Raw genomic sequence first — 20,365 nt, 5'->3', positions numbered from 1 at the left:
TTCGATAAGCTTTGAAGTGTCGAGTTTTAACTCTTTATATCTATTAATCTAATTTCTAATACTTGTTGCCTTGTAAAAAAAATAAAAAAAAATTCATTCTCTTTATTTATTTATTTTTTAATATGTCCAAATTTTGATTTCTGGCGATGCCCCAATTATGTTTCGTCACTATAGTTTACACTGAAGCAAATACCATTTAAATGCTCAATGATTCCCCGGAAAATCTTTAAATGCCATGATAAGCCATAGGTTACAATTCATTTAAACAGACATAAGTTGTTGACTTCCACCAATAAATTCTAAACTTAAAAATAAATAAATAAATAATTTAAAGAATCTGAATAATATTAAAGTACTAGCAATTTATTCTTACCTTTCCTACTGCTTTTAGTTTGACTCTTGGATGATTTTCTTACTATAAAAATTTATATGTGTCATTGGGCTTTGAATGTCAGATATACAGCTTTGAATGTTAGTTGAAAAGAATAGCAGTTCTTGTTTTTTTTATTGAAAGGCAGATTTCAAGTCGATAAGTTTGGTAGTTGTAGCAAGCCTTGTGTTAAAGCTTCAGGACTAAGGAAACTGCCCAAGTTCCAAATTCAAAGTCTTACACTTACATACCATATAAAAAAACAGAGGGTTCGTATCAACATTGTTTCTAAAGAGTGCCTCCATTTTACGGCTCGAAGAAACTCTCCGATCATCTCTCTCCCGTCATCGTTGTGGTGGTGGTGGTGGTGGTGGTGGTGGTGGAAGGCGTTGGCAGTCCGTGCCGAGAGTGGTAGTAACTAGTGAGCTAAGATGGGACCTGGTGGACCAGGAGGAGGAGGAGGACATGGGGGACCAGGAGGAGGCGGCGGTTGGGGTGGTCCAGGAGGGCATGGGGGTCCTGGAGGTGGAGGGCCTGGTTGGGGTGGTCCTGGAGGTGGGGGGCCTGGTTGGGGTGGTGGAGGACCCGGTTGGGGTGGAGGGCCGGGTTGGGGGCCTGGTCCTGGAGGTCCCGGATTTTGGCCCGGACCGGGTGGATTTTTCGGTGGGTTTGCCAATGGCTTATGCAGCATGATTGGTTCTTGGTGAGTGCCATCTTAATTTTTTTTTCTGTTGGTAGTGTTTAAATTGTTTGGGACTGATTTTTTTATCTCAATTTTGTTGGCCTTTTTTGCAGCTTGTCCTGTCTTTGCTGTTGCTGGTTGTTTCAGGATTGCTTCGGTGGGCCCGGTGGGCCTTATGGGCCTCCTGGTGGTGGGCCACCTCCTTTCTGATCTCTTGTTGAATGTAATTTGCTTGAAACTACTTTTGTGATGTGTTAAACCCTAACGAACCTTAAAAGCCATTGGCTTCCTAGTATCTTTGTACTTTGATTTCTTACACTTGATAGTCTAAATAAGTAATAATGATGAATAAAATGCAAATCCATATTGTGTATACCTGTTGTATTTGGTCAGTTTAGATAGATTTTTATCATTAAGGCTATGTTTGGATTGAATGATTTGGAAGGATTTGAAAAGGAGGAAAAGATAGTGTGAAATGTGTTTTGAGTTGTCTTAAATGGAAATAAAAGAAAGGATTGGGAAAGAGCCATCCCTTCAAATCCCTACTATGCTATCCTTTCAAAAATGAAAAGATTAGGAAAAAAAATGATAATTATTAATTAATACTCTTGAAAATTTAAACAAAAAACTTATTATGAAACTCGAATTCCATCTTAGAAAAGGGTAATGATAGTAATTTAATTATTATCATTTCTTTTCTCTCCCCATATCTTTTCCAAATAAGAATATTATATTTTTCTATATTTATCTTCATAATTTATCCAAACACAGTATTACTATCCTTTCTTTTCTCTTCTCTTGTACACAATGATATCCTTTCTTTTCTTTTCTCCCTAACATCTAGAATTGGTTAATTCATTCTTTGAGATTTAGATTTGTTTGTGACTCCTAAAAACGTGACTATAAACACAAATCTACCCTCGCAAGCCATATTCACTAACCAGTCGAAGATGTTATATCTATGACTCCTACTAGTTACAAGATGGGAGTCATAGATTGATTGGGCTCGGTTCGTTCCTTAGCATGCATAAAAATAACAGTTTTGTTAAAGTTACCATACTTTAGTAACAAGTTTTTCCGTAAATGTCACTAATGACGTTGCACTAAAAAGCTAAAAGACAAACCATCGTGTTCACCAGCAAGCCTGAATAGTTATAAAATGAACACGAACCAAGTTCTTATCGAACACAACTCTAATCGGATTGAAACATGTCAAATTCATATGCAAAACCCTATTCACATCATATTCTTCCCCTTTCTAAGACAATTTTACCAGATTGGTTTGTGCACATCTAGATCGAGCAGAGTGATTAGGAAAGAGGGAGAGCCACAGCCCAACAATAGCTAATGGTAAAATATTAAACAAGAACTCGAGATCTTCAGGAATTTCGTGTACTAAAAAGGAAAGTGACAGCTCAAAGAAGAGTAAAAACCCACAGGTTCACAATCAAAATCTCTTTGTTGTTCGAGTGCAAGCTGCAATATATAGTTTTGTTGTTCAACAGGAACAAAGTAAATAGAAATTGGAAAATGATGTTTCGTGATATATATATATATATATATATATTCTCTCTGTGGAAGTGAATCTAAATTGAGAGAAATTAGGGAACTACGTAAACTTTCATGTCTAAAAAATCGGAGATAAATTAACTATTTGAATGTGGCATAAAGTGACATCACTGAGTTCTAGATACACATCATAAATTAATACTAAAGAATGACGGAGCCGGGTATCTGGCAGGAAAACGTATATAATCAGTTATTATTAACAAAAATAATAATAATAGTGTTACGGTCAATGAAGACATCACAGAAGTACACTAATCAGAAGTTCAACTGTGACATTAACTGTTAATTGATTGGTATTTTTACTTGTGTTGCAAATCTGCATGAAGCTAAAAGATCATGTTCCCTGAGTTCACGAGCTTCTACGTCAAACGACTACCTAAGTTTTCACCATTAATTATTGGCCACCTCAAAAGTACACATCAAGAGACTATTGACGAACGGCATATTGATTTTTAAAACGAAAAGAAAAATATAACTTCAACAAATTTCTCAAACAACTTTACAAGAAGCCGAAAATGAGGAACCCTAAAATTACGAGATAGTAGCAACATTTAAATAAAAAAATGCCTACTTTGGGGATCCTTACAAACTCAAAATGGATTTCAGGCATTCAGACTCTCACAATGGTTTTAAGTCAGAAAAACCACAATCGCCAGACATATTTCACTCATGACACAATTCTTTATGTACAGGGAATAAAAATAAATTTAAAAACTAACTACTTGCACAGCAATTAAAGGGAGGGATGCAACTATCCAGAAGTTTTCTTGCAACACACCCACATGCCACAGCACTGCAATTGTTTTCCTGAAACTCTCCCGTCACATCCAGCAACACCTCCCAGGTAAATTTAAAGAGCTTTAACAGCTAGAAAACCAAATGAAGTATACAATTAGTAAACATCAAGTACAGAAATTCTAGATGCAGTCCACTTCTGCATGGCAGTTAAAAAACAAACAATGTTGCATTTGGAAGCACCGAATCGGTGACTTGAAATTGGAAGAAATTTAGTTAAAATTTTGAACTAAATTTCCTCCAACTCCAAACCCAAGACACCAATTCGGTGCTTCCCAAACATAGCAAGAATGTTTTTAGCAATGTGATAGTAGTAAACATTCCATGGCCGAGTTCAATGAAAATTTAGAAAATGAAAGTCTAGATGTTACCAAAAAAGAAAAACAAGGTTGGTAGACATCCTGCTTAAAAACCAAAAAGGGAGTACAGGGTTAACATTTAATGCAGGCCGCTTTTGCATGGCAGTCACCGCTTTTATATTATATTATTTAAATAATATTAGTTTATTATTTTATTTTGTAATCCTACTAGGAATAGGATTTAGGGTTTAATGTGTATAAATATACACATAAGGTTTAGGGTTAAGAAGTTTTCATGTTAGAAAAATAAAAGAGACAAAGAGGGAAGAAGAAGAGAGAACGGACAAGGAGTAGGCCGGATCTGAGAAAGCGGATACCGAAATTGGAAGAGACAATCAAAGGTTAAAGCTTCGATTTCGTTTCGAAATCTTCAGGCAAGTTCTCTCTAACTCTCCTCTTAGGACCCATAAATTTATCACTTTGGGTGCTAGAATTTAGTTTAAAGTCATTAATTAAATCATGTTAGATCGGAAAAAAAAAACAAACATAAATTATTATATTTAATTTGTGGATTCGTTGGATTTTAATTATGTATATAGGTGTGCATATTGTTTAAAATTAAGTATAGGTTTGATTTGTGAACCAAGAGGGTTAATTATAATTTCTGGAATTTTTCTAGGATTTCTGGAAATTTTTCTATATTTTTCTGGATTTTATTTATATTTTTCTGATATTTTGGAAATTATATATATAATTATTTATGTGTATTATATATATATATATATACATTGTATACACTGGAGGCTTCAAATCGGCGCATTAACATAGGGTCTTAATCTGGTGCGGCGCGGCTCATTGTATTACTGTGCGCGCGGACCATGAAGGGCTGAGATGATTTGAGGAAGTGGCAGATAATTGGATGCGGTGCGGCACATGATAATATGGTGCACCCGCTGATCTGGACCGTTGGGTGGAGTGGATGAGTGAAGGATGATCCAGTGCTTTGCGGAGCATAGAGATTTGATGCGCTTATGCATTAAGGTCGTGGATGAGGTTTGACCAATAGAAGATTGATCTAGTGTGGGCGAGTACACCAGAGCGTAAAGGGCAACCAATCAGAGGCAGCCACACACGCGCCGAGAGTGGATTAGGCGCGTGAGGGCGCGTGGAAGCTCCTGAACGCGCCTGCCAACTAATAGAAGCGCGTGGAGGCGCGTGCATAAGTTGGAGGAGCGTGTGACGGCGCGTGGAGGCGCGTGCAAGGGAGTTTGAGGTTCCGTAAAGTTCCTGTGGGGTCCGGTGAATTTTCAGAATATGTTTTAAGCTTATTGGGGTTGAAAACAACCACTAGAGGATGTGTTCTTGGTATTCTGAAAACCGTAGAGTGTTACTACGAGGATTAGTAGCATTTCTTTTGAGTAAATATAATAATTTATTATATTGTTATGGAAGGATGTGTATATATGTATATATAAGTACATATATATTTACCTATATGTGTGTATAAAAGGGATTTTATTAAGTTATGATTAGTAAGGAAGGAAGGATGTATATATATATATATATATATATATATATATATTAAATAACTAAGGGTTATTAGGGAAAGATTATACACATATATATTATATTAAATATGTGTATATATATGTATGTGAATTAAGATTATTAGTATTATTCTTTCTTATTTGATATATTTGGATAGACTGGTTATTAAGTTAGGTATGTGCTTATAATCAATAGGGGATATCTATGTATAAATTAGTTATTGTTAAACTTACAATTTGTACATGGATGAGTTGTCATAGGTGTAATTATATTGCCTAGGTATTTGTATGAATAAAAATATATACATCGGAAGCATGGATGAGTTGCTAGGTTATTAGTATAAGTATATATACTTAGAGGAGGCATGGTTGAATTGCCACATGTATAAATAAATATATTTAAAAGAGGCATGGTTAAATTGTCAAATGTATAAATAAATATACTTAAAGGAGGCATGGTTGAATTGTCAATATATAAGTAAATATATTTTTAATGGCATGGTTGATTTGCCAAGGTTCAATTATTGCTATGTGTTAGATGATTAAAATATATCATCTATGGATACTGCATGTATAGGTTGGATTATGATTAATTAGATATTCTTAAATTAGAATAGTCTAATATTTTTAGGATAGTATATTATTTCATACATGTTAACAAAATATTACTGATGGTGACATGGATGATTTGTCAAAGCCTAGTTGTGTGATTTAAATACTTATAAATGATGGTTTTGGTCTAGGGATGATTAAGAATTAATCGTTGGTGAATGGTTTAATCAAATTAGTGAACCTATTAATTGATAGGATTACCGTTTTATATAAAAGTTTTTATATACTTATATTAAAGGTTAAAACTTTAATTAGGATGATTTTGGTTAGAGATGCTTTATTTATTGGTTTTCAGAGGCTTGGTAGAGGGAACTTGCTCGTGGGTCTAACCCACGATTTATTTTTCAGGTTATTAGAAGTTCCAGTCTCAAGGTTGAGGATCCGCAGCTGAGAGACTGTCATTCATCTACTCATCTTGTTTACCTTTAATTAGTATAGTTAATTATTGTTAAATGTTTTGTATAAACTGGTGGTTTATAAGATTTTGGTTTAGGGGTCCTTAACTTATGGGATTCCCGAGTTGTATAATATTTTCAGAATTTGAAACTCATGGAAATATTTTTGTAAAAGAGATTTTATTTTATTAATAGAATTCTATTCAGCGATTTAATCATTTTTTTTTTATTCCTCTTGTATTCTGTGTTCGTTTAAGTACTATATTATTTTGATATTCTCGCATTTTCGGGTGTGGGCCTGGCCAGCCTACACGTGGAAATGTGGGGGTATTACAAAAAATCAACCTGATAATGCAATTGTTAGGTAAAATTCAATGGCCAATTAATTACAGGAAAATTTTGACCTACAATTCGGGACTAAAGCAACACATTTACTCAATCATTGGAATGGTCAATGTGCGAAGGCAGGCAGACCTAGGAACTTTCACTTTTTTTTTTTTTTTTGGGGGGGGGGGGGGGGGGGGGGGAGAGGAAACTAATAGTATGAAAGAAATTTTAAAAAATATGTCAAACTAATTCAGGCATTAATGATATGCACAAAGCTGTGCGGACGACATTTTAGAGAAGGTTTACATTTAAAATAAGAGACATCCAAGTATATTCATTTTATTTTTCATAAATGATATATCCAAAAGTTCACATGCACGTAGCATCAGAAATTTACAAATGAATAATAATGCACATGGTAAAGAATTCATTAACAAATGTTGCAGAAAATTAGACATTTTCCCTTAATCTAGCAAGAGCATAACTAAGAAAATCCAACAGGCACATAAAAGAATATGCTCTTGTGGTGAAGTTAATAAGCAAATAATAGAATCCAGGGTAACAATATGAGAGGGCAAGCCTTGGGACAACGGTTAAGTTGCTCTATTGTGACCTGGAGGTCACAGGTCCAAAACACGGCGTTTGACCCTCCCCAGAACCCGCACTAGCGGGAGCCTTGTGCACTAGGTTTTCCCTTTCAGTGTAACAATATGAAAACACATATGCATTAGGCAAATGGAGAAAAATAATCAAATAAAACCAACAATGAACTAGCAGAACATAGAGATAAAACAAAATTCCACATATTGACCCGCTAGGTTTTAGTATTGTGTATATGATGTATTAGAAAAAAGATAATATAAACTGAGTTTTGATAATGTGTACATGATACTTTTATGGTTTTGAGGCTACATGTGAAGAGAGTTTCTGGTATCTTGTTGGCTGTTATCATGTGGGTTTGGTTTGGGGCCAGATTTGAAATATTCAAAACTCAAGACCTAATTGAAGGTACATAATAGTTTTTAAAAATTTTATGGGGCCAAATTTCAAATATTCAAAACTCAAAAGACTTAATTGAAGGTACTTAACATATTTTTGTAACTTTGGGGGCCATGCCCCCTCCTAGTCCCTTCATTGGTCCACCCCTGCATGAATGTACCGTACCATTTGACAGAGAAATTGTGCAAGATGGAATATAATTTCTAATATTTTTTTGCCAGTCCAAAACATGTAAAAATGATTTGTAACAGGAAACAGAGCTACCAAATAATTTCAGCCGTTTCCACCCAAGTGTTGGGGCTAATTTCTCACCTGTTTGTCAATCATTCACAAGCAATCTTGGTGTCAAAACTGCTGAGGCAGATGGCAAATGCCTGGAATGCTGAGATTGGATACTGATAATCCATGGTAAATAAATCCTTCCCAACTTTTCCAAATTGGAGAATGACATTCTCATGCTCTTGCCCAGCAACTCCATTCTCTAGAGAAGCAACCAGCTGAAAGTTCTTTACTGAAGCAACTGTTACCCGGCCATTGAAATTCAGACACCAGCATTCTAGTTGCTCATGCCACCTGGGGGCCTTGTTCTTCATCACCAGCATTCCATCTTTCTGGGTGAACAAATGTCCATGCTGGGAATTCTCCATGCAGGTTGACTTTGATCTGAAAAATGGAAGGGACGGGAAAGAATCTGTGTTGCTAGGAAGGAATTCAGTCTGCGTGGGTGCCACTCCTCCTGGTTCAATAGCAGAAGCGGGGATGGCATCCATGATGCACTGCATCCTCCTTGGACCCCTATGTTCCATAATTCGTGAATTTCTTAAACTAACCACAAAGACATAATAAGAGAAAACCTATAATCTTGACATTTCAAACCCCTCTCCCCCCAATTTCTGGGGAAAAAAACCCCTTCCACCCTTTCAAAAATAAAAATAAATAAATAAATAAATAAAAAGCAAGCTACTAGTGATATATTTTATTCTTATCTTTCTTCTTCCTTCTTTATAGGATCCTGACCAGTCCCAACAATATCTTACTCACAGAACTTTCCTTGTCTTTTATGTGAAAGAAGAGGGATATTTTAGAATCTTAATCCCTTACCTGGAACCCATGGCATTCAACTCATATGAAATGTGGGCTACAGCATAGTTGCCAGCAGGAACTTTAGGGGAGACTTGTTTCAAACCCACTAGTCTGGTGGAATGACATTTAGTGATATTGACCCTTGCATTTGGAGGCTGTGCATCATGTATTGTGAACTTGGTTCCCAGAAAGTTTGATCTGTCAATTAGGAGAACAAGATGGGAATTCTTTTGGCCCGCAAGATGATGAAAAGCCAGTAATGTTTAATTTTAGCTGCACTTTACTTACCTTAACTTCCCAACATAGGTGCAGCTCCCCTTTGACACATCCTCAGCATTGAATGAGATAATGTAGTCTGTGCATGTTGCATACCTACACTTCCGTGCAGCTAGAAGAAATTTTCCATCATCATGTGAAGCTGCAACGATAACAGGAAAAAGCGAAGAACAAAAAATAAGATTAAAGAAAAGAGAACTAAAAAATAATAGCCATATAAAAGCCGAACGCTCTAGAGAAAAAAGCTGATTCTAGGGCTTTCTGTGAAACTACAGTTTCGCTTGCGTGAAGGGGGTGATTCACCATGGGGGACGATGCATCCTCCTCCCAACTTCAGCCGGGAGTGATCTCTAACCCGGTAGGATCCCCAGAACGCCCTTCATGGAGGAGTATGTTTAATGCTTCAACAGAAGGCTCCTTTGTGAATCTATCATATACTGAGGAGAGTAGGCTTGCTGAAACTACAGTGGTGAATGATGAGGACGTGGAAAGGCATGTTGAATACTGGACATACTCAGTCCTAGGGTTGTGTTTGGGAAGAAACAATACTTCTGTTCCTGAAACACTATATCAACAAACATTGGAATAAAGATGCTCATGTGATGTCACTTCGTGATGGATTTTTTATGGTTCGGTTCCAGATTGAGGCAGAAAGGGATCACGTCCTTGCTAGGGCCTATACATTTGAGGAAAGAGTCGGAAGACCTGTTATAGTGAAATAATGGAATAAGAACGTCCATCTTGAACATGATGTTCTTGGTTTGGTACCAATATGGATGAAGATCCGAGACTCACCTATTCATTGCTGCAACAAGATGGTTATCATGATTGGTTTCTGGAACGTTAGGGACTTAAATAGGCCCCGAATACAGAGAGGTAATGAGGTAGATTACCACTGGCTCTCTGCAGTTTGTTTGCTTAGAAACAAGGGTGTTTGAACAGAATTTTCAGAGAATTACTCATCAGAGGATTAGGTCAGCTTGGGGGTGGGTTCATAACTATTTGGCTCACCCAAATCGTAGAATTTTCTGTGGGTAGAATAAAGAGGTTTTTGATGTGGATATTATCCATAGTGCTAGCCAATCAATGTTGTTGAAGGTAGTTCACAAGCCTTCCAACTCCTCTGTTTTTTTTTTTCTCCTATTTATGCAGCCAATTTTGTGGGAGAGAGGAAGCAATTGTGGAATGATCTGAGCTTATATTCCTTTATGATTAATGAACCTTGGTTGGTTGCTGGTGATTGGAATGTTATCTGTTTTAACTCTGGAAAGATTGGTGGTAGAAAGATTCCACAATCTATCTTGGATGAGTTTAATAGATGTCTGGCTGCTTCTGACCTGGTGGAACTTCACTGTTCTAATCCTACTGTCACTTGGTGTAATAGACAGGGACTGTATAGAAGGATCTATGGAAGATTGGATAGGGCAATGATGAACTCTTCTGGCTTCCATCGTATACTAGTTCTAAGGCCTCACTTCATAATGCTGGACTTTCTGATCATGGAGCTATTCAGGTTGAAGTGTTAGGATGTGGCTAAGGGTCCTAAGCCTTTCAGGATGTTAAAGGTTTGATGTCTGCAAGAAGACATGGAGAAGGTTGTGTCTGATGCCTGGAATAAGGTACAGTTTACTCACCCAACCTCCTCATTACACCAGAATTGAACAAGGTTAAGCAAGCGGTGAAATTATGGAACAAGAATGATTTTGGCAATATGTTTTCTGCTGTGCTGTCTGCTAGAAGTGACTTGGAGGAGGCTCAATCCTTATTACTTCATCAGCCTCTTAATCCTCAGGTTATTTGGATGGAGAATAAATGCAGACAAGAATTGGAGATGGCCCTATCAAATGAGGAGATGGTGGTGGCACGAAAGGCTAGAATACACAGGTTGAGGGACAATGATAGATGCACCTCATTTTTTCATAAAAAGGTGGCTCAACACAGTAATATGAATTCTATTACATCTCTACATAATGAGGCTCGTGTTAGATATTGTGAACAGTGTCATTAAAGAGCAGATGGTGAAGCACTTTTCCAACTTTTTTGCAGCACGTCAATCCTGTGATGGTCCTATTTTGAAGCAGCCAAGAAAGGTCTGCATCATTGATGTTAGAAGCTCCTGTCACTAATGAAGAAATCCAAAAGGTGGTTATGAGCTTTCTTCTTGATAAAGTTCCAGGGCCAGATGGGTTTCCAGCAAGGTTTTATCAGAAATTTTGGGGGGTGGTTCGTCAGGATGTGTCCTGTGCAGTGAAGTATATCTTTGATCATCCACGGTTAGCTAGAGGTATGAATTCTTCTTTTATCACTCTGATCCCCAAAAGGGATAAGGCATATCGGGTGGCCCATTTTCCTATGTAACACAACTTATAAGATTATCACCAAGGTAATGGCCAACAGACTTGCATTGGTTCTAGACTCTGTGGTTGGACAGGAGCAATCTGCCTCCATCAAGGGGAGAAGGATTCATGATAATATTTTATTGGCACATGAGTTGATCAGAGGCTTCAATGGGAGAACTAACCCTTCCATGGCCATTAAGATTGACTTGAACAAAGCATATGATTCAGTTTCTTGGCAATTCTTACTTAATATTATGCAAAGGTATGGTTTTGGCCAGAGATGGATAGGATGGGTAAGGGAATGCTTAACTTCTTCTTGGTTCTCCATAATGATTAATGTCCTCTGAAGATTATTTTAAACCAGGTACGGGGCTAAGGCAGGGGTGTCCTCTCTCTCCTATGCTTTTCACTTTGGTTGCTGAATATTTCTCCTATGCTCTTATCTGTGTCATTTATTTTATGCAGATTATTTAGTAATTGTCACTGGAGCTGATGTGAGAACTGTTACTTCTGTGAGAAGACTTCTTCACGAATTTGCTGAGGTTTCAGGATTACAGACCAACTCTAACAAATCGACAATGTTTTTTCTCTAAGGCTGTCAGAAGAAAACATTCCTTGCTCAGAATCCCGCAATTCAAGGATTCCACATTTCCTGATAACTACTTGGGTATCCCTCTGAATGTTCATGGATTGACAATGGGTCTTGCTCTGCTCCTATTGACAAGGTCAGGTACATAATAGATGCCTGGTGTAATAGGAACTTATCAATGGCTGGGAGAACAGAATTAACTAGGGTTGTGAAATACTCTATTGAATTTATTGATGCTCTGCTTTTCAACTACCAGTTGCTGTGATAAAGTTGATTGAGAGGATGATCAAAAGATTCTTGTGGGGTTCTACAGAGCATAGTTCCAAAATGCATTATATGAGGTGGGATATGATTGCTAGACCTAAGAGGGAAGGTGGCTTTGGGCTTTGGAAAATCTCTGATGTCCAATCTGCTGCAGATTGTAATTTGGCTTGGGATTTCATTAATTCTAAGGAGGATTTATGGTGTAGGTGGTTCAGGGACATATATGCAAGGGGAGCTTCATACTGGGATGCTTTACAGCCCTCATCCAGCTCTGTGACACAGAAGTTCATTCTGTCTGTGAGACCTATCATTCTTCAAGCTGTCTCATTTAACATCTCCGATGGACACAAGTTTAGCCTCTTCCATGATCCTTGGTGTGAGGGGCTCACTTTAGCCATCGATTTGGTCATAGGGTGATAAGACATGTGATTTTTCCTCGAGATGCAAGGCTGGATGTGATTATTGTTAATAACAGATGGTGTTTGATGACTTGGTAGATGAGGGACAGCAAGCTATGAGACAATTTATTGCTGATATCCCTTTACAATCTGGAACTGATAAATTGAAGTGGAATGATGGTGGTTTCAGCTTCAAAAGGGCATGGGATGTTGGCAGGGTACAGAATCCAAGGGTGTTATGGGCTAAGTTGTGTTGCAGCAAGGCCAGGCCCAGACGTAGTATGACTTCCTGCATTATTCTTCATAACAAACAACCCTCCTTAACTTGCAGGAAAGAGGTGTCCCATTAACCTTTATCTGCTACAATTGTATGGCTGCAGATGATAGCAGGCTGGTGAGATTTGTTGCCGGCGTGGGAGTGTGAAAAGCTATTCGTAAGGGTTGGGATGAGCTGTCTAAGCATTTTAGATTCAAAGTTCAGGAGGGCAGGGATGTTAGGTTCTGGGAGGATTATTGGTGTGGGGATGTCCCCCTGTCCCGGTTGTTTCCAAGACTACTTAGCATTGCTGCGGATAGACATGCTATGGTAGCTGACTGTTATCAGCTTGATAGCGGTAGGCTTACATGGGATGTGCGTTTTCGGCAATCTTTCCAGGATTGGGAACTTGAGGATGTCTTTGGCCTGTTGGATCTTTTGTATAGACAGGATGTGGATAGTAGAGGGCTTGATTCCTTGGTTTGGAAGCCTTCTCCTCAGGGGAGGTTTGATGTTCGCTCTTTTTTTCTTTGCCTCGCTGGTTTTCAGGGAACTAGTTTCCCGTGGAAGACAGTTTGGCGTTCAAAGGCTCCTCTCAGGGTGGCATTTTTTGTTTGGACTGCGACTTTGGGTTAAATTTTAACTCTGGACAATTTGAAAAAGAAAAGACAGATCATAGTCAACTGGTGTTGTATGTGTAAGAAGGATGGAGAATCTGTGGATCACCTTCTTTTGCATTGTCCTATGGCTTATGATTGCTGCAGCCTTATTTTTGGTTTATTTGGTATTCATTGGGTTATGCCTCGGTCTTCAAGGGAGTTGATTGATATTTGGGGGGCCCAAGGGTGGCGGCTCATGCTCATGATTGTTGGAGGGTGATTAGCATTTTGAAAGTGCATGATAAAAGATCTTTTGAGGGGGAGGAAACCCCCATTGGGACGCTGAAATTTTCTATCATTAGTTCCCCTTTTTGCTGGGTAATGGGAAGAAATTGTATATCTCTAGATGAGAGAGTGGACTTTTTGGGTTCTTTGGGTCCATAGGGCTCTATGTTTGGTTTTTTTTATATTTTCTTTGGTTTTTTGTTTTTATCTTGGGATGTGTTCCCCTCTTGAACGCTTTCTAATACATTTTATTTATCAAAAAATAAAAATAAAAAAAGAAGGCAGGGATCATTTGTTTTATGAATGTTCTCTTGCTTATGCTATTTGGAGATGGTTGGACTCTATGTTCAATTGAACTTTGCATTGTCAGTCTTTTCCAGAGTTCTTGCAATGGGCTGTGCAGAGGGCCGATCTAGCTAAGCATTTCTCTATGGTTTTTCATCAACTTTGTGGGCTATACGGAAGGAAAGGAATACTAGATTGCATAAGGGCTGCCCAAGGGATGTTGTCGATATTGCTAGAGGTGTTGTGTTTGAAATCTTGGATGTTGCTGATGTTCATTCTGTCCATGACTTGCAGTGTTAGTTTTCAGGCTACTCATTTTTCTATCTTTGTTAGGCTTGCACCCTTATTGGAAATGGTGCTTTTCAAATGTTTTTGTTCCTTTTTCTTGGAGAGGGGATGTCCTCTATTCCCATATGCACTGAATGCCTAATTTTATGAATGATATAACTTCATTTATGAAAAAAATAAAAAAGCCGAAACTCAATCCAATTGTCCTTCTGGAACATTCAGAATAAGGCAACTCAACTCTATGCTATATAAATTCTATTACACTATACTAACAAAACAACTCAGATCATTGCAGTAGAATATGAAATCAATCCTACAATAAGGAGAGCAACAAAAGAACCAATGGCACAAATGTATATTGAAAGAAGCATGAGAAAATATAGATGAAAACTACTGTTCAGTTGGTCACCTTGATATAAACTGAGATAGAGGTGATATGTTTGGGTGTTACGATTCCGTTTTATATAACACTGAATGAGGGAGTCCCTTGGACCAGGCTGCACAAAAAAATAAACAAGAAGCTTTTAGTATGAACCCACAAATACAATCCCACCTCCCCAACCCTTATCCCCCAAAGAAAAAGAAAATACTTAATAAAAAAGTCCAAGAAAGTTTTCCCACAGAGATTTATATGTTAGCGTAATCTGCATCAAATTTGATGCAGATTACACAGCACTCCTACATAATCCAGTTTTAATTAGGGTCCCGTGCAGCCCTTGTGTAGTTCTAGGGATGCGTTCCCCTTTTAAACACTTTCTAATACATTTTTACTTATCAAAAAAAAAAATCATAATCAAGTTTTAAGGAACACAATAAATTAACAATCTGCAGATATGTGGCCTCTCTGAGCCATGTAGAGGCTAGTTGCAGTGCCATGTGGACCTTTCATTAACCGCCACATGGACTTCAAGAATTTTGCAACATTAAACCCTATAGCTGCCCAATAGAGCAGCCATGTCAGTCTCAGACCTCGACACGAACATCTTTTGACAAGGTACCCTAGACTAGCAGATCTCCACAGACATGATCCCCATCACATCGTCACCATTGATTCAGAACCTTGATGCACTGGTGTCTTCTTGGGTTGATGGCGAGCCGGGAAGCTCCTTGAGCTTAGTGCAAGGCCAGTATCACATACGAGCCAAGATGACCTGGTGGCTGCAGTGTGATCGAAGCACCATGTAGTGGTCCCTCATAGTCCTTGCGGTTTCACTGTTTAGATGCTAAAATCACCGATCAATTGAGGTGTGATTACTCAAGTCAGAACCGCAGATTGCATATAATATGATCTTTTTTCTTTTTTGATAAGTAATCTTATATGATCTATTAGCGAGAGAGAAACCATGTCATGTCCCAAGGGATGGTTAGAGCTGAGCACTCCAATACTTCACATGCTTCCTATGCCAAGATGGAAAGTTCGGCTTACCCATAAGACAAAATAAAAAGCACATGCTCCATGTGATTACACACCTAATGATAGGGGAGATCCCCAGTTCAATACTGATCAAGGACTCCTGGTCTCACTCCAGTTGCAATACACCCTTGACCCATACTGCCAGTCTCTCCTTCTAAACAACCGTGCAGTTAGAACAGGTTATTTTTGCGAATACTAAACCATTTAGAAGGATAGGAACTGTTTAATCCAAAATTTTCATGCTACTGATACAAAAGTTGGTGCATTGTTCAGAATTAAGACTTCTGTTACAGTCCTTCAAATTCATCGAACTGATCGTAACAATGTTAGTACCGGATTATCAGGTAATCATGGACTGGTACTTAATTCTGACCTCACAAGGCTTCACAAATATTAAGACAAAAAAAAAAGATAAAATAGTTCTCACTCTAATTCCATGTCCATATTTCTGTAACTGTAATATCTAAAACTTCCGCCTACACAAGCCCATAGTTGTTAAAGGGCGCTTAGGCCCCAAAAAACCCCCAGGCCGTCAAGGCTCAGCTAGAGCGTCTCAACCTAGTACAGGCCAGGCCCCTTCAACCAGGCTCACGCTTTTTAATAGGCTCCGGGATCAAAAAAGGGGCAGCTTTTATATTGTAATCATTTATTCATATCATTTTCTTTTATTTAATGACTACAAATTAAAATGTTTAATATCATATCATGATCACATTTAATGGACCATATTGTTTAACCTTACGAAATATTTGACAAATTCATAAATTTACGGTTCACTACTTACATTAATTGCATTTAGTGCTTGATTTTGAATATATATGATAATATATGTTCAAAATTTGCATGATTAGATTATAGTTTTTTATTGTTCCAGATTTTGTAACAACATTTAATTTGGTTAATTCATATGCATATGAAAGGAATTATGAGTATTAATTTATCTGATATTATTAGTTGATATATAGAAAATACCCTTTTTAGAGAATTTTTTCTTATTTATTTAGCATATTTCGATATTGACAAGTGTGTGTAACATTGTTTAATTATTTTTTAGATATTTATAATTTATATGCATTATTATTACACACGCACCTTACTTCAATCAGGCTTGCATGTTATATTGCACCTTGCGTTTAGGCTCTAGAAGACCTTTGGCGCCTTAGAGTGCCTTGGCCCTTTAACAACTACGCACCAGCCAACGCAACACCCTTCACTTGCTTGCTAACAAAAATTTGCACTTCTACTTGATAAAAAAACATGCAGATTAAGTGTTTTACGCAATTATGTTATTAATATATTTAGTAACTTTCTTCACTATCTTATACTCCATAGCTCTTCCATATACATACAAAAAATCAAACTGAGTGTCACAACCCGCTCCCACACCGTTCAGATATTGTCCAATTTGCACAGTCTCCTCTTGGTGCTCACGGTTTTGCTCAAAATGCGTCTATAGGGTAAAGGCACACATATAAGTGTCATCAAACCTCTCCCACCGGGTGATATGGGACGTCACAATCACTCCCTCTTGGGACCCAACATCCTACATAGCCTGATCCACATGGACTTGTGCACGTCCCCCCATTTCCGGCCGAGGATCAACTTATGATATTACTCCGCTTTAAACACTCTCCTCTAGGTACTCAAGATTTTGCTCAAAACGCAACTATAGGGTTAAGGGGTGTCCACACATATAAGCGTCATCAAACCTCTCCCCCCTTCAGGTAACATGGGACGTCACATAGAATAGGAGGTTGTGAACCTCGACTTCACATCCAGTAAAATGCTCATCTCTATGTCCACAATATATGGGACAATAACATTACTTGTGCAAAGAGAGAAATAGGAAACATTTTGCAGTCAACTCCAGTACCAGGTATCTGGTTTCTACATTTCAAATGTGATCTCTCTCTCTCTCTCTCTCTCTCTCTCTATATATATATATAGCAAATTTTCATATCTTTCAAAGAAGTAGCAAGTTACAATAATTGCTTCCACATATGTGCACGAGGAGGTGGCCTGAAGTAACATTGTTAATTGCAATGAATATGCAAAATGACATTAACTGAGACTCTGATAAATAACGGCTCCTACTGATTACTTAAAATGAAAACACTATGACATTACGCTCTTTGTTTTATCATTGTTTCCTTAATTTGCTACCTATCCTTTTATTTCTATCAAACATATTAAAGCCAAATTCATCCAATACTTCAATAGGTCCCGAACTATCAGTCAATATGCCAATTATTCCAAATAATTTGGGAATGACAACACACTGTTGATTTCCTTACCATTTACTGCTTCTCTTATTGTCAAATAAGCAATTAGACTGTCTCCATATTATTTCGAATAACATCTTATTTAAGTGCTCTTAACTTCAAGTGGTCTTGATCAAATATTCTCTAATATTTTACACATCTTTATTTTCAACTATAATACCTTCAGTTGCAATGCAGAAGACCAGGGTAAATACAAAAGAAATGAAAAAATAAAAATAAAAAGGAAAGAAGAAAAAAGAAAAATACTAGTAGAATAGGAGGATAAATTAAGAAGTTTTAATTTAAGTTATAATACCGATGTGTTGCTGTTGCATTAATTAGTTAATTTAATTTGCATTGGAACTTGGAAGAACGCTAGAGAAATGTATTAATTACAAGAAAATGCAAAGAAGCTTTGGACTATGGAATGAGCCATTCCACACGTGCAACTGGACAAGTCAAAATTCATAAGGTATACAATGATGCCTCTGATCCAAATCACATGTCCTTAACATGTTCCATCGGAAAGAGTTGAGGCAGCATATTAGCTAATTCCATTTTTTGAGCATATCATAGATTTATGAATAGACTCTAATATCCATAACAGAACAATTCAAGGGATGGTATAAACTTCAACACACTGTTCACACTTACAGCACCTTGAACTTCTGTTCATGATGATAAGACTTTCTTAAATTTTGTTTAAAATATAAAAGTTAACAAGAAACGTCGTAACAATATTTTAAGTGTACGTAAGAAAATTATCTTTTATCAGCCTTAACAAAACTACACAAATATAGAGGCATGAAGATGATGATAATCACATGGAAAGTAAACAGAGTATCAAATCACAATTTATGAAACTACGGTAACTAAATTAAAAAGAACATTGAGACAAAAAAGTTGAAAGGTACAAAAGTTTAGAGCTCTTAAGACGTCATATATCAAACCTGCTTCAAGGAGATCGGGAACGTCAGCTTGCCCGAGATTTCAAGACTTCTCACAATTTCCTTCATGATTTCTCTCCAACTCCTACAAACACAGGCACAAGCAACAACATTCTTCCGAGGAGGCCAAGTATTTTCAGATGCTTCAATCCTCATTAACACATCCCTCAAAAGCTCGGGAGGCATATTAGCCCAACAACTCTGCTGCAAACCATCAACCACCACTGAACTATCCTGAACCACCCGGTGCGACCTTGACCTCAACCCATACCCAAACTTTACTTCAAACCCTTTTCTAGAAATGCTCCCAAGCTCCCCCCTCATGTCTTGAATAATACTCTTAAGTGACATCTAAGTGCCCCCCTAGTCTGTCAACACATCAACGAACACTTGCAATGTTATAATAATAATCCTAGCCCTCCAATTTTTCCTCAAACCCACATCAAATGAGCTTCAAATTAATTAGTTATCCACACATAGATGCTAACAACACTAACAAAGGAAACCCAGAAACTACAGAGCTAAAAGATGCAATCTTTGATGAAACTTAGAGACAATCATCCCCAAAATTTTCCTATAAATGTCAAAATCAACAAAAACTTTCAGCTAAATTTGGAAAATATACAAAACCAGTACTTACCAAACAAAGAAAGAAAATAGAAAAGACCAGACCGCAAATCTACCAACTGAAGATCACATGCATCAATTCAGAAAAACGAAAAACTGTACCAGTCAATTCGATTACCCAAACAGAACCAACAGATATCAACAACTTCTACAGATCCGTCCCTTCAGATCATCACAAAAATACTAAAAAAAGTGAATGCAAGTGATACCCAATCATCCTTGAGCAACTTTATGAAGACTGAGAAATGTAGATCAAATGGGGTTACGGTTAAAAAGATTAAAATTTGAGATTAGGGTTGATCAAAGCTTAATTATGAGAACTTCAGATACACGAGATAAGTTCCAGACATTAGGGTTAGGTTTGTTGTGATCTGTGTTTCTTGCTGTTCCAGCTGAAATCAGTGTTGGGAGGGGTCACTTTTTAATGGTCTTAGTTGATTTGGTCTCTGCCATAGTGTAAAGTTGGCGGGGTCGGATCTGGTTTGGACGGTCCAAATGTTTAGTTCAGGTAAAAACTTATTGGGTACCTAGGCCCGGCTCGAGCCTTAGTGACTTAGACAATCGCTTGATACCCCATTAATAAGAAGGCTCTAAAATTTTAAAATTTATTTATATTATACTATAATTATTTTTTAATATTATTAAACTTTAATAAATATAAAAAATTTATGTTAGCCCTTAAAGATTCTAAAATAAACTTCTCAAAGATTTATATCCTAAAATAATTTTTTTTTTTTTTTTTTTTTTTTTTTTTTGTCAATTCCAATTCGTTTCGATTTTATATTAAGCCTCATATATTTATATCCTAAAATAACATAAATTTAATATTTTTTACCTCCCCTTTCTATATTCTCATTCA

At 37.2% G+C, this 20,365-nt stretch overlaps 2 protein-coding genes across 6 annotated transcripts; one reads left to right on the top strand and one right to left on the bottom strand.

Moving 5' to 3' along the window:
- The first annotated feature begins 537 nt into the window (after positions 1 to 537).
- Positions 538 to 1,425, top strand: LOC132306205 (glycine-rich cell wall structural protein-like). Its single transcript, XM_059803527.1, has 2 exons — positions 538 to 1,073; positions 1,166 to 1,425. Exons 1-2 carry the CDS (start codon positions 802 to 804, stop codon positions 1,260 to 1,262), a joined length of 369 nt encoding a protein of 122 aa, XP_059659510.1. The 5' UTR covers positions 538 to 801; the 3' UTR covers positions 1,263 to 1,425.
- A 1,694-nt stretch (positions 1,426 to 3,119) lies between these two features.
- Positions 3,120 to 19,950, bottom strand: LOC132306204 (tubby-like F-box protein 3). Of its 5 annotated transcripts, none has more exons than XM_059803521.1 (6): positions 18,883 to 19,949; positions 14,667 to 14,754; positions 8,967 to 9,096; positions 8,697 to 8,876; positions 7,908 to 8,390; positions 3,120 to 3,488 (listed from the first exon to the last, which is right to left on the bottom strand). In XM_059803521.1, exons 1-5 carry the CDS (start codon positions 19,228 to 19,230, stop codon positions 7,919 to 7,921), a joined length of 1,218 nt encoding a protein of 405 aa, XP_059659504.1. In that variant the 5' UTR covers positions 19,231 to 19,949; the 3' UTR covers positions 3,120 to 3,488; positions 7,908 to 7,918. The 5 variants fall into 5 exon arrangements, with proteins under 5 accessions (XP_059659504.1, XP_059659506.1, XP_059659507.1 ...); XM_059803523.1 differs by lacking the exon at positions 3,120 to 3,488 and adding an exon at positions 6,787 to 7,290 and having other exon boundaries at positions 18,883 to 19,950; XM_059803524.1 differs by lacking the exon at positions 3,120 to 3,488 and having other exon boundaries at positions 7,776 to 8,390; positions 18,883 to 19,247; positions 19,520 to 19,950.
- Positions 19,951 to 20,365: the final 415 nt, after the last annotated feature.

This window comes from Cornus florida, unplaced genomic scaffold (assembly GCF_030987335.1).
Source record: "Cornus florida cultivar Cherokee Brave unplaced genomic scaffold, ASM3098733v1 CherokeeBrave_3.0.0_Hap2_Chr05, whole genome shotgun sequence".
Taxonomy (NCBI): domain Eukaryota; kingdom Viridiplantae; phylum Streptophyta; class Magnoliopsida; order Cornales; family Cornaceae; genus Cornus; species Cornus florida.
This window is presented reverse-complemented; position numbering and strand designations above follow the sequence as displayed.

Bases quoted from the DNA above. Each gene is read 5' to 3' on its own strand.
- LOC132306205 (XM_059803527.1), top strand. From the start codon at position 802: ATGGGACCTGGTGGACCAGGAGGAGGAGGAGGACATGGGGGACCAGGA. The intron at 1,074-1,165 runs GTGAGTGCCATC...CCTTTTTTGCAG, and splicing joins TGCAGCATGATTGGTTCTTG to CTTGTCCTGTCTTTGCTGTT.
- LOC132306204 (XM_059803523.1), bottom strand. From the start codon at position 19,230: ATGTCACTTAAGAGTATTATTCAAGACATGAGGGGGGAGCTTGGGAGC. The intron at 14,755-18,882 runs GTTTGATATATG...TTTTTTGTGCAG, and splicing joins TCCCGATCTCCTTGAAGCAG to CCTGGTCCAAGGGACTCCCT. The intron at 8,391-8,696 runs GTAAGGGATTAA...TATGGAACATAG, and splicing joins TTGAATGCCATGGGTTCCAG to GGGTCCAAGGAGGATGCAGT.